General features: G+C 42.4%; 2 protein-coding genes across 3 annotated transcripts in view; both read left to right on the forward strand.

Moving 5' to 3' along the window:
* The first annotated feature begins 211 nt into the window (after nt 1-211).
* On the forward strand, nt 212-3,307 carry LOC120029709 (zinc finger protein 501-like). 2 transcript variants are annotated; one of them, XM_038974974.1, is made up of 5 exons: nt 212-548; nt 803-980; nt 1,084-1,142; nt 1,315-1,417; nt 1,502-3,307. In XM_038974974.1, exons 1-5 carry the CDS (start codon nt 357-359, stop codon nt 2,548-2,550), a joined length of 1,581 nt encoding a protein of 526 aa, XP_038830902.1. In that variant the 5' UTR covers nt 212-356; the 3' UTR covers nt 2,551-3,307. The 2 variants fall into 2 exon arrangements, with proteins under 2 accessions (XP_038830902.1, XP_038830903.1); XM_038974975.1 differs by having other exon boundaries at nt 1,087-1,142.
* Nucleotides 3,308-3,879: 572 nt separating this feature from the next.
* The window catches only part of LOC120029487 (serine-rich coiled-coil domain-containing protein 2-like), a 94,533-nt gene continuing 85,735 nt past the window's right edge, over nt 3,880-12,677 (forward strand). Inside the window, exon 1 of the mRNA XM_038974727.1 lies at nt 3,880-4,373. The gene's annotated coding sequence lies outside the window, so the exon portion shown is untranslated. The remainder of the gene's footprint in view (nt 4,374-12,677) is intronic.

A 12,677-nucleotide genomic window follows, 5' to 3' on the forward strand; every position in this document is an offset into this window, starting at 1 on the left:
TAAGATAATTAACGTAGCAGGTTAGAAGACTGAGGTTGGGGTTAGCGAAAATGCTCACCTAACCTGCTACGAAAAGTCACTTCGTTATCGAAGTGGAGTGAAGAGTGTTTCCCATAAAGATAAAATAGCTGTCTCTTTAATAAACCCACTTCATTTCTAAACCGGAACTACGATTTGGGAGTTTCAAGTAATACTTCCGACTGGGCACAGACACTATTTACGTTGCGATAGTGTGAAGAAGTCTGTGTAGTCCTAATTCATCAAAAGTATTGATGTAGCTACTAGCTCAATACTTCATCAATGCAAATCTGAAAGAGTTCTCAATTAGCCAAAGTCGTGATAAATACCAACAAACAATGTCAAATTTCATCGCGCTGCAGACACAGCTGGCCTCCGTCATGGATACCCTTGTTCGCGCGGCGGTCGCCGAACTGGGTAAACTTATAGAAGACAGCTCTGTCTTCGTGTTCAGCCTGGAACGGACCCAGGGGCATTGCGAGGATGACAAATTATCTGCGAAACTACAGACTGAGAGTCAGAATAAGATGGTAAGTCACCATGAGTGCGAGAGAGGAAAGGCCCTGCCTAGCAGCTGGTTAGGATACTGAACCGAGGTAGCTATTAACGTTAGCGTTTTGCCCATATCACATTCACAGATCAGCTGACCTGTTGGCCCTACCATGTTTATAAACAGATACAGGTGACGGATACCATACATGAATAGAAAAGCCACCCTCTCAATATTCGTTTTTTGTTGTTGAAATAAGCATTGCTCATCTTTATTTTGTTTCTTCATTTACAGACACACTTCGCAACACTTATGGAGGTACTGGGCAGTGAGGCATTGGGTAAAATAATGAAAATTGTGGATGATACTAAGTTTTTGATGGAATTTGAATCCAAGACCTTCAAAGGACATGGAGGGAAAAAAGCTGAATCACAAGCAAGCATCTTGAATATTCTGTCAGTTGGAGGAATGGGTAAGTAGCATAGATGTTTATATTGCTTTATCTGTTGCACTACAAGCTACAAGAAGAATGACCTATTTATCTTTCTAATGCTTCACTTCTTTCTTTGGTGTAGCAGAGGAACATTCTTATGGCGGAACTTGTAAAACTGTGGAGCAAACTGTTTCAATGCAGGTAAGCACTTTGCAGATTGCTTCAAGAGCCATTGTTTCTGCAAACACGTTTGCTGGTTTCAATAGGCAAAACGTGAAATGTTTGTAGTCTGTGCCCATTCTGTGCCATTTCTATAACATGATCCAATTATGTTCCTAAAGTTCACACCTAATCAATCTGTTTGTGCCGGTAGTCTGCAGATGTGGAGGAAGTGGACACACCAGAATCTCCCCTCGTCTTGGCTGTCTCTGTCAAAGACGAGCATGGACAAATACACCTGGGGGCCATTGCAGAGAGTAAGTATAAAGCCAGTATTTTGACGGCCTATATCAAATTATCTCCTGCCACCTAAAATTAGATGTTTTATACATGTCTTACAGGAGCTGCTGATGGTGCTTTTGCAGCTAACTCTTCCTCAGAGAACCGTTATTGTATGATTAGCGATGACCCACCGGTGAACCCCACAGACATCCTATTGGAGTCTTTGTTTGCCCAAAAGAAGCTCTTTATTTGCACAGAGTGTGGGAAAAGTTTCTCCACGCAGAGTAACCTCAAATCCCACCAGCGACTTCACACAGGCGAGAAACCGTTTGTGTGCATGTTCTGCAACAAAGCCTTTGCCCACAAACAGAGTTGTAATGATCACATCCGCACCCACACTGGTGAGAAGCCTTTTATATGTGGCGTCTGTGGGAAATGTTTCGGCAAGCAGGCACACCTCAAGACCCATTCGATAATACACACTGGAGAAAAGCCTTACAGCTGCAGCGTGTGTGGCAAGAGCTTTAACCTGGCTCAAAATCTGTCTAGACATCAGCAAATTCACACAGGAGAGAAAATCTTCACCTGTTTGCTGTGTGGGAAAGGCTTCACACGAGCTGTAACACTGAAGACCCATCAACTCATTCACACTGGACAAAAGCCCTTCCAGTGTAATCAGTGTGACAAGAGTTTCCGTCATTCTGTCAATCTGAAGAACCACCAGCGGATTCATACAGGCGTCAGGCCATTTAGCTGTGACTTGTGTGGCAAGACATTCCGTCAATCAGTGAATCTGAAAATACACAAGCGCATCCACACTGGAGAGAGGCCATTCGGCTGCACAGAATGCGGCAAGACCTTCAGTCAGCAGAGTAGTCTTATCTCTCACGGACGCACCCACTCTAGCGAGAAGCCTTTCGAGTGTAGCTTCTGTGAGAAAAGATTTAACAACACCAACAGTCTGAAGTTGCACCAGAGAATCCATACAGGGGAGAAGCCGTACAGCTGTGAAATCTGTGGGAAGACCTTCAGTCAGGGCAGTCATCTCCGAACTCACAAGAAGCATGTCCACGCAGGAGGGAAACAGTACATCTGTGATAAATGTGGGAAGAGGTATTCAGACAAACGGAATCTTAAGATGCACAAATGTGTTTATGCCTCAATCTAACATTGTGATGGGCAAACGGTTTCAATCTCTGACAGGCTTTTGTTGTCCTTTGCTTTGCTGTTTTTATGCCTGTTGGTTGAATCACCAGATGTGTCTCTGATGAAAGAGCCTTGAAGCCTGGCAGGCGAATCTAGGGAAACCCCTTTCAACTTGATTTTAGCCTGAGCAAAAATGTATAGTTTATTATGGAATAGGACTTGCTGTCAGGGGCTAGGTATTTTAGTTTTTGTTCCCATTTAAGCAATTATGATAAGTAAAATGCAGAAACAAAATATATTTAAGTTAAATAATGTTTTCATGTTATTGTGTACTGTATATAATAATGCCACTTTTGTAAATATGTAAAATGTTATTTAGCTTAACTAAAAGTATAGCTAACATTTTGCAGCCTGATATGTATTGATATCATTTGTAAAAAGCCAATAAAACAGAAACTGGTGTTTGGGATACAAAAAAGGCTGTAGATTGTCTTGTTCTAACAGAATTGCTTGGCTGGCTAGTCTGTACTTCCAAAACATCAGTCCATTTGTATTTATTGCTTACCACATGTACTTGTTTCTGAAGGTTTGTTTCCCACAGACTTGAATTTAAAATTCACACATTTGTTATTTTATAGCATTTGTTGTTTTTATATACTTTATGTAAAAGAGACAAATCAACACATGGCTGTATTTAGTGGGATGGAACAAATTGGTTAAAACAGATCACAGAAAATGACAGGAATGTAATCATTAAAGACATGCAATTTTGTCCATTTCTTCTGTGTGAACTTTGTTTGTTATGGATTCACATTCAAATGGAAACCTTGCTACCATGTTGCTTTATTATTGCCCAATTCACTGCTAAACTCAGTTGAAAGGTTGACATTTGCTGTTGCAGCACTTTGAGGCTCATTGTAGTGATTAATTTGACTGATTTTGTTTGCCTCATTGTTTATTTTGTCAAATTTATTTTGTTACTATTATTTAAGGACGTGAGAACTCTGTTTATCTAGTGTTGCTGTTGCAAAACTGGTAACTTGATCTGTTCAATCTATACGTTCAAAGAAAGCCTTTATTGATAAAAAAAAATGCTTATATTGCCACCTGGTGGTCTGGCCGAAATAATTTTATTCAATAACATTTGATAAATGGAAAGTAAATTATTTCACTGTGAATCATCAGTATCACAGAAATGCTAGCAAGAAAAGTGTGCTATTTCTCAGGTTGACATAAAATTCAAATTTTGGGGTCAAGGGGAGGGTATGTTTATATTTCTGACGTCAGGGTCAGCTGTGCTTGAAGCGGTGAGCGTGTGGATGATTCAGAGATTCGAGTGAGCAACCGAGAGCACAGTCCTGACAGCGCCGAGCTTAGCAACACCACAAGGAGCCCTTTAGCTAGCTAGCTAATAAACAAGCGGAAACAAACGTTTTTCCAGACAATGTTACTTTGACAAGACATGGAAACGAACACCAGGAGGGAGGCGACGAGAAAATCTGGATGAATTGGTGGACCATACGCCTGGCTGAAGAAAAAAACGCCTGCTTCGGAGAAAGCACTCTAACGTTAGTTAGCTAATGTAGATTTGACTTTCTCAGTCATATGGTCGTACGTTTTATATTTAATGGATGGGCTTCGTTCAGCAAGCAGTGTAAGGCTATTTAACTGAACATTAATAATTTAGCGAGCTAGCCAGAGTACTGCCTTGAACTTGCTAGTTAGCTAACTTACTAGCCAGCGTTAGCAATTGGACCAGCACTTCATATTCAATCATCCTGCCTCTTCACTTTTCAATTCATGAATTTGCGGTAGCGCAAGCTGATGCGTCGTCTGCTTCAATAGGTAAGTACGAGTTTGAGTCACCCGTGTGTGTCAGTTTTTCAGTGGAAGTCCTGTCTTGTCATGACTAACTAACCCTTCTCAGGCCTGTTCCAGCAGCTAAGTTACAGCAAAGCCTAATTTACAGTACTCTGAGTCATTAGCCAGCAGATTCAGACCCTACCCTTACGCTTGTTTACACGTAGCGCAATAGTGGTTTAACGTTGTTCTGAAAGCCAAAACGATCAAATACTCAATCTAAACGTGAATCGATTCTCAATTGCGGTACGGTTCTAGAAACAAATCCCTCTACTTTAATATCAAACAATTATTTCATAACTGCAACATTTTAATTAACCGTTGCAGCCATTAGTATATTTCAGTGACTACACTTTGTGGCGTCCATCTGCCATTTACACATAGGTGTAAAGCGACGCAGATGGCTAATTAACAAAGAGAAGGGTGCAACTGCAGCCCGTAATTTGGGGTGTTCCTGCATCTGCAGGAACCCCTCTTAATACTTCTATTGGTCCTTTTTTAAAGCTATGACTCCAATACAGTAGATGGCGGTAATGCACTATAACGTTCGATGACAACTGCCGATTAAACCCCACAGGAGGAAGAGGCAGGGCCGACAATGGTAGCTAGCTATAGCTAGTACACACCTGTAGAGTGTCCTTCGCCCCCTCCTGTTGGGCACTGTTTTTCCACAGTTCTGTTAATGACGGCAAGGGCAGGTGTTCGGTAGGCGAGCGCGAAGGACACTGTGCTAGCTTAGCCAGCTAGTCATAGGGATGACTTCGGTACACAGCAGGTGGGAGGCGGGGTGCGACAAAATGTGCTAGCAAGCTAGCTAGCAAGCACACAGTGTTGCTCCCGCCTGCTGTGTACCGAAGTAGCTAGCGATAGGCAGTGTCCTTTGCCCCTGCCTGTCGGGCATATTTTTCTCCAGTACACAGCAGGCGGGAGGCAGAGGCGACACCATGTGCTATCACATAGTGCAGCTTCATCCCACTGTACTGTCGGCACTTTTTTTTTTCCTGCAGTTTTGGTTACGACGGTGAAGGCAAGTGTTCGGCAGGCTGGAGCAAAGGACACTGTCTACCGGCGGGAAAACTCATAACTTTTATTTCCCTTTTGACATGTATAAAAGTGTCGCACAAGCATGAACATTTTCTCAGGGGTTGGGGTGTTCATGAAGGAACCAGTGAGATGCTCGAGGGGGGGCGTTCCTGCAGATGCAGGAATACTCACTTGCAGGAATGCTCCAAATTGCAGGCTGCAGTTGCACACTATTTCTGACTGTCTTCCGTCTGTTTTCCGTGAACAAGTGCTGTAACATGGAAATATGGCCGGGTGGTAACACTAACCCTGTAAAGATGTGTATCAATTTAACCATATTTGTTTTTTGAAAATTATTTCTTGCTGATATGAAAGAGAAGGTCCTTATGCTTCCAAAACCGTACCGCAAGTGATGCGGCGTGTTAATGTTCAGACCAAGCGTTGAGGGCGCTTAACAAAATACCCTGTACAGAAGATGCCTTCATCCAATGACACTTATGTGTCATGTAATGGAACTGAGAGTCATTATCGAGGGCAAGTTTATACTGAGCTGCACTGGGGTCGGAACGCCATCATGGTTAAGACACTACGGAGCCAGCGTGAGATATGGCTCGGAAAACGTACCTCAATCCAGGGATGAGAAATTGCGTTGTACACCGAATTCTCCCATTATACCAACTGTTACACAGAATAGATAGAACGATTGCTAAAAAACTAGCAGCATTTCAATCTTCTTGATGTATCAGTTTGGATATACATTACCAGTCTAAAGTTAGCACACACACTCATTCAAGGGTTTTTCTTTATTTTGACTTTTTTCAACATTGTAGAATAAAAGTGAAGACATCAAAACTATGAAATAACATATGGATTCATGTAGTAACCAAAGAAGTATTTCATATTTGAGATTCTTCAAAGTAGCCACCTTTTGCTTTGATGACAGCTTTGCACACTCTTGGCATTCTCTCAACCAGCTTCATGAGGAATGCTTTTCCAACAGTCTTGAAGGAGTTCCCACATATGCTGAGCACTTGTTGGCTGCTTTTCCTTCACTCTGCTGTCCAACTCATCCCAAACCATCTCAATTGGGTTGAGGTCGGGGGATTGTGGAGGCCAGGTCATCTGATGCAACACTCCATCACTCTCCTTCTTGGTTAAATAACCCTTACACAGACTGGAGGTGTGTTGGGTCATTGTCCTGTTGGAAAAACAAATGATAGTCCCACTAAGCGTAAACCAGATGGGATGGCGTATCGCTGCAGAATGCTGTGGTAGCCATGCTGGTTAAGTGTGCATATAATTCTAAATAAATCACTGACAGTGTCACCAGCAAAGCACCATCACGCCACTTCCATGCTTCACGGTGGGAACCACACATGCAGAGATCATCCGTTCACCTACTCTGCATCTCACAAAGACACGGCGGTTGGAACCAAAAATCTCAAATTGACTCATCAGACCAACGGACAGATTTCCACTGGTCTAATGACCATTCCTTGACTTTCTTGGCTCTAGCAAGTGTCTTCTTCTTATTGGTGTCCCTTAGTAGTGGTTTCTTTGCAGTAATTCGACCATGAAGGCCTGATTCACGCAGTCCCCTCTGAACAGTTGATGTTGAGATGTGTCTGTTACTTGAACTCTGAATCATTTATTTGGGCTGCAATCTGAGGTGCAGTTATCTCTACTGAACTTATCCTCTGCAGCAGAGGTAACTCTGGGGCTTCCTTTCCTGTGGCGGACCTCATGAGAGCCAGTTTCGTAGCGCTTGATGGTTTTTGCGACTGCACTTGAAGAAACTTTCAAAGTAATTGAAATTTTCCGGATTGGCTGATCTTCATGTCTTAAAGTAATGGTGGACTGTCGTTTCTCTTTGCTTATTTGAGCTGTTCTTGCTATAATATGGACTTGGTCTTTTACCAAATAGGGCCATCTTCTGTTTAACACCCCTACCGTGTCACAACACAACTGACTTGCAAAAACGCATTAAGAAGAAAATAAATTCCACAAATTAACTTAACAAGGCACACCTGTTAATTGAAATGCATTCCAGGTAATTATCTCATGAAGCTGGTTGAGAGAAGGCAAAGCTGTCATCAAGGCAGAGGTTGGCTACTTTGAAGAATCTCATATGAAACACTTTTTTGGTTACTACATGATTCCATATATGTTATTTCATAGTTTAAGTCTTTACTATTATTCTACAATGTAAAAAAAGAGTTTAAAATAAAGAAAAACCCTTGAATGGGTAGGTGTCCAAACTGTTTACTTGTTCTGTTGGTCGAATTTGGAGTACAGTGGCACATCCCATCCTTGCATTAAGGTACATTTTTTGCGTTATCTTAATCTAACCATGACTGCGTTCCGACCCCATTGAAACTCGGAATCTGCTGGCTACTGTAAGCATGTAATAACATGTAACAACACATGTCAAAAACGTAAATGAGCAATCAGCATCAGGCACAAATGGCCCCTTGCTGGCCATGCATGTGCTAATGAGAGCGCTGAGCTAGCCTGCAACGTCACTTCCTGGAGTAGCTCAAACTGCGCATGTTACGTCTCCACGAAAAGACATCTTAACCGACTGAATTTGGCGTCAATGCGTTATTGAATCTTGACATAGGAAGAAATGGTGTCGTGATGGCTTTGTCCATTCATCTATACAGTCATTGGCTTAAAGGCTCCAGCCCAGAGGTAAAGAATCCCTTGTTTTACCTCTGCACATTCCTCTCTAAACCAGCATGCCATGCATACTTCAATTGGAAGTGAGTCTAACTGCAACTTGTAAAACACTGACTGATTGTTGTGGCCTTGTCATTGTAAAATCCCCCACAGTCTCTGACCAGTTGGATTTAATTGTCTGTGTGGTGGTCATCAGAGGACATCCACACTGGACACTGTGTCAAGGTCTATGCAACGAAACACAATGTTGGATTTCATGTATGGATTTGGCTCCATAATGGTTAAAAAGACATTAAGAACCTTGATTCCCAGAGGTACATTCTCACTCTCATGATAAATTCAACCATTACAGAGGGAGATGGAAGGCCTTGCATGGCGTTATGGAGGTCAGTGAGCCCCAGTGGAGCCACGCAGCCTGGGGGTAATGTGAGTCTCCCGGGAGACTTGCATGCCAGAGCACAGAATACAGACGAGGGATATCTGCATGCACTGACGCAGAGAACCATTAGCCCTCAAGCCTGTCCTAGCTAGGCTACTGTATCCTAAGTTGTTAGTGGATATTTGTCAGTCAAGTTTAGGTATGTTGACTCGTTGGTGTTCTCTTAATGTTAGGTGATTACAACAATGTTCGTCAGTGTTTCTGACATGTATGCTTGTCATTTGTTTGTGCATGATTTAGTCGCCCTTTACAGTCGGCTATACTACCTTCCTAGCTGTTAAATAGTTTAGCCATGGTGTTTTCTTTCCTCTGAGGTTGAGGTGTATCTGGGTTGTGTTGAGAAGGGTGTAACATGTTAAGAATGGTGAAACGCTGTAGACCTAAAATGTGTAGGCTAATTAGGGCTCTCCCGACAAAAAAAGAAGATCTTTGTCGACAATCGTCTGTTCTTTCAACCAATCCATTGGTCTAAATTTTCAACAAAAAAAATCATATATAGACACGCTATGTTTGAATAAAATGAACTATATGTAGGCTAATGAGCATGTCTGATGCTTTTTATTAAGCACTGCGATTTAAAAATGAAGTATAAGAAGAGGGAGCCAGATCAATATTGCCTAACCAGAAGCAAAAAATCTGTTCCCTCCTCCCGCTGCTGCTGGCCTTCGCAGATTCTGCCGTTCAGCTCCTGAAGTTGCCGGTAATGGTCCACACCAGCGGTCGGCAACGTTCTCCATTTGGAGTGACAAGTTATCGTTCCATTTCGACTGATCTGCAAGCCAGTTATGATTTTCATATGCACATTTTCGTGGAAAAGTTTCATTTAATTTATAATAAAGTCTTCATATCTCAGTCAATCTCATGTGGTTAATCAAAATTCTTTCTAAATGAAAATGATACAATCTAAAAGTAACTACTATTGCTATTGCCAACTATGTAAAAATAGCCTACATACATAAAGCCAACAAATAAAAACATTGCAGCCTGCAGGTAGAAAATGTCCTCGTCCAGGTAGAAAAAATCTATCTATCTAATAAATCACATTGGCTACGCATGGCCTGTCTTCAAGGAACTTGAAACATTGTATTAACTTGGTCTGTCCTGAAGCTGGTGCTAGCAAACTTGCAACATTCTATAAAATATTCTGGGCCCTCTGTCCCAGAGCTCACTGGCACAGGAAACAGACACACAGCTGTAGGCTGTTTGTGCAAGGGATAAGAAGTAATCAGGTATGTTTCCACCGGATCAGAGCATGACCCCCCCCCCCCCCCCCCCTTCATGCTGATTGGTTATCGAAAGGGAGAGTGCTGGAAAGATAAAAAAAAAAAAAAAAAAACTACATTGAGGAACTATTTTAATTCTCAATATATGTGAAAACAGACTGTTTACTTGCTGTTTTGAGAAAAAAAATGTAGTTTTAGAAGGTACAGTGATGGTGAGTTAAGACAATCAGAAATGGTATCAGATATCCAAATGGGAACATTTTATAGGCCTACAGCACATTTTGTGCAGGCCTGGTAGCCTAGGCCTACTTCTATGCGTAATGAGGTGCGTGTCGTTACTCAAGCTTGACAGGAGCACAAGACAATGAATAAATTGACGAATGTAATACTCACAAGTGTAGCCTAGGTTGTGCGACCTGCAAACAACGTGTGCACTCCTACATCAACGGTAAAACTGTAATAATAATATATTGATTGCATTAACAGAAATGACCGTAGCCAAACAAACATTGTAGATTTAGAAATTATGGGAATTAACGGTAAATGTACTACTGGTGTGCCATCCCCGTGGCTTCGCAATGGATTAGTCCACTGAGACAGGTGTGAATCAGGCAGGTGCCTCGTGACAATTTAAAATATATTTGCCACTGCTCAACAACAAAAGAATCTCGGTTGACCAAGAGCCTACCGACCAAACAATCAACCAGTGGACTAAATGGGGTCAGCCCTAATGCTAATGTATTAGGGCTAGAGCTCACATGAGTGCTTGCTTATTCTCCATGACAAAGAAGAATGTCTGTTGAACATGATATATAGGCTGTTTCAATGTGAAAATTCTATAACGTTGCACCCTCTTGCATAAGCTCCTGAACTCTGAGCTCTCTGGTGTCTCTCTTAATCACTCAGAGGAAGGGATTAAAGCTCCCCCAGTGCTCATTAACAAGATTAACAATTAGCCAGTGCTGATTCTGCTTTAAAATGTCCCACCAGAGTTGAGAGAGTGGACACGAGCCTGATGAACAACTGGACATTCACTGTATATCTTACCCAGAATCGTTGAAGCTGGATTAGTACATGAGCTTAAATGCTCTCAGCTCTTCTCCAGCAGCTCTACTTGGAGAGCAGGCTAGGCTAATCCTCTTGAAAATAGCATTCAAATTTGTCCTCTGGTTTTGATTGTGATTTGGTTAAAGAATGGCAGCATGAAGTCCTGGAACAGGGAAAGAAGAACACAAAGGGCAGGCCTTCCTTCCCTCCCTGCCCCCTGGCCTGGCACTCCCCATTCTGTCTCTTTTCTCCTCCAGGCTCTTCCCTGTGGACCAGCCTAGCCTATCTGATATCCATAGATAATTAATGGCCCGGGCCTCTGTTCCTGCTGGGGTTTGGTAGTCTCTGTGTGCTGCCAACTCTGCATGGCCTCCTTTAGCTAGGTAGGGCTGTCTGTCTGAGTAACACAGCCTGGCATATTACCCAGCTGTGATCAGAGGAAATGGAGAAAATACATCTTAAAATAAATGCCCCCTCAGCAGTTTGGCCAGTGACTTGTTAGCTTTTTTTATTTTAATTTTTTAATTTTTTAAGCTGCCATATGTAACTTTTTGGGCACCTGACCAAATTCACAGAAATGTGTTATAGGTCTGTCATTCTCATTGAAAGCAAATCTGTGAAGCGGTAGATCTGTTCTATGCGGTATTTCTATGCTTTCCTTAAGTTTCATCTTTGAGGATTTTACTTTTCAGTTTTGTACACCAGCTGAAAATACAATATTTTTGGTTATGGAAAATATATTTCTCAGCGGTTTAGATGATACAATGATTCTCTACTCTAGCTTGTTTTGTCACAAACTGAAATTAGGCGAACTATTAGGATTTTTGCAACCAGGAAATGGCGGAGTTACTTTTTCCACATTTTGTAACCTTAGTCTTATTCTAAAATGGATTAAAAGTAAAAACAGGTTTTTAGAATTGTTAGTTTATTTTTTTAGCTATCACATTCACATAAGTATTCAGACCCTTTACTCATTACCTTGTTGAAGCACCTTTGGCAGCGATTACAGCCTCAGGTTTTCTTGGGTATGACACTACAAGCTTGGCACACCTGCGTTTGGGGAGTTTCTCCCATTCTTCTCTGCAGATCCTCTCAAGCACTGCCAGGTTGGATGGGGAGCGTCGCTGCACAGATATTCTCAGGTCTCTCCAGAGATGTTGGATCTGGTTCAAGTCTGGGCTCTGGCTGGGCCACTCAAGGACATTCAGAGACCTGTCCTGAAGCCGCTCCTGCCTTGTCTTGGCTCTGTGCTTAGAGTCGTTGTCCTGTTGGAAGGTGATACTTCACCCCAGTCTAAAGTCCTGAGCGCTCAGGAGCAGGTTATCAAGGATATCTCTGTACTTTGCACCGTTCATCTTTGTCTTATCCTGATTCCTGAATAGTCTCCCAGTCCCTGCAACTGAAAAACATCCCTACAGCATGATGCTGCCACCACCACGCTTCACCGTAGGGATGGTGCCAGGTTTCCTCCAGACGTGACGCTTGGCATTCAGGCCAAAGAGTTCAATCTTGGTTTCATCAGACCAGAGAGTCTTGTTTTTCATGGTTTGAGAGTCCTTTAGGTGTCTTTTGGCAAGCTCCAAGCGGAGTCATGTGCCTTTTACTAGGGAGTGGCTACCATAAAGGCCTGATTGGTGGAGAGCTGTAGAGATGGTTGTTCTTCTAGAAGATTCTTAATCTTTTTGTAAATCTTTTGTATTAAACCTTTAGGTAACTCCCATCTCCACAGTCGCTCTGTCAGAGAGACAATCGGGTTCTTGGTCCCTGACCAAGGCCCTTCTCCCCCGATTGCTCAGTTTGGCCGGGCGGCCAGCTCTAGGAAGAGTCTTGGTCTGTTCCAAACTTCTTCAATTGAAGAATATTCGAGGCCACTGTGTT

The sequence above is a fragment of the Salvelinus namaycush genome, chromosome 35 (assembly GCF_016432855.1).
Source record: "Salvelinus namaycush isolate Seneca chromosome 35, SaNama_1.0, whole genome shotgun sequence".
NCBI lineage: Eukaryota > Metazoa > Chordata > Actinopteri > Salmoniformes > Salmonidae > Salvelinus > Salvelinus namaycush.

What these genes read in the sequence shown, in the direction of transcription:
- LOC120029709 (XM_038974974.1), top strand. Translation starts at nt 357, where the DNA reads ATGTCAAATTTCATCGCGCTGCAGACACAGCTGGCCTCCGTCATGGAT. An exon ending in CTGAGAGTCAGAATAAGATG is followed by an intron (nt 549 to 802) that starts GTAAGTCACCAT and finishes CTTCATTTACAG; the next exon opens with ACACACTTCGCAACACTTAT. An exon ending in CCTGGGGGCCATTGCAGAGA is followed by an intron (nt 1,418 to 1,501) that starts GTAAGTATAAAG and finishes CATGTCTTACAG; the next exon opens with GAGCTGCTGATGGTGCTTTT.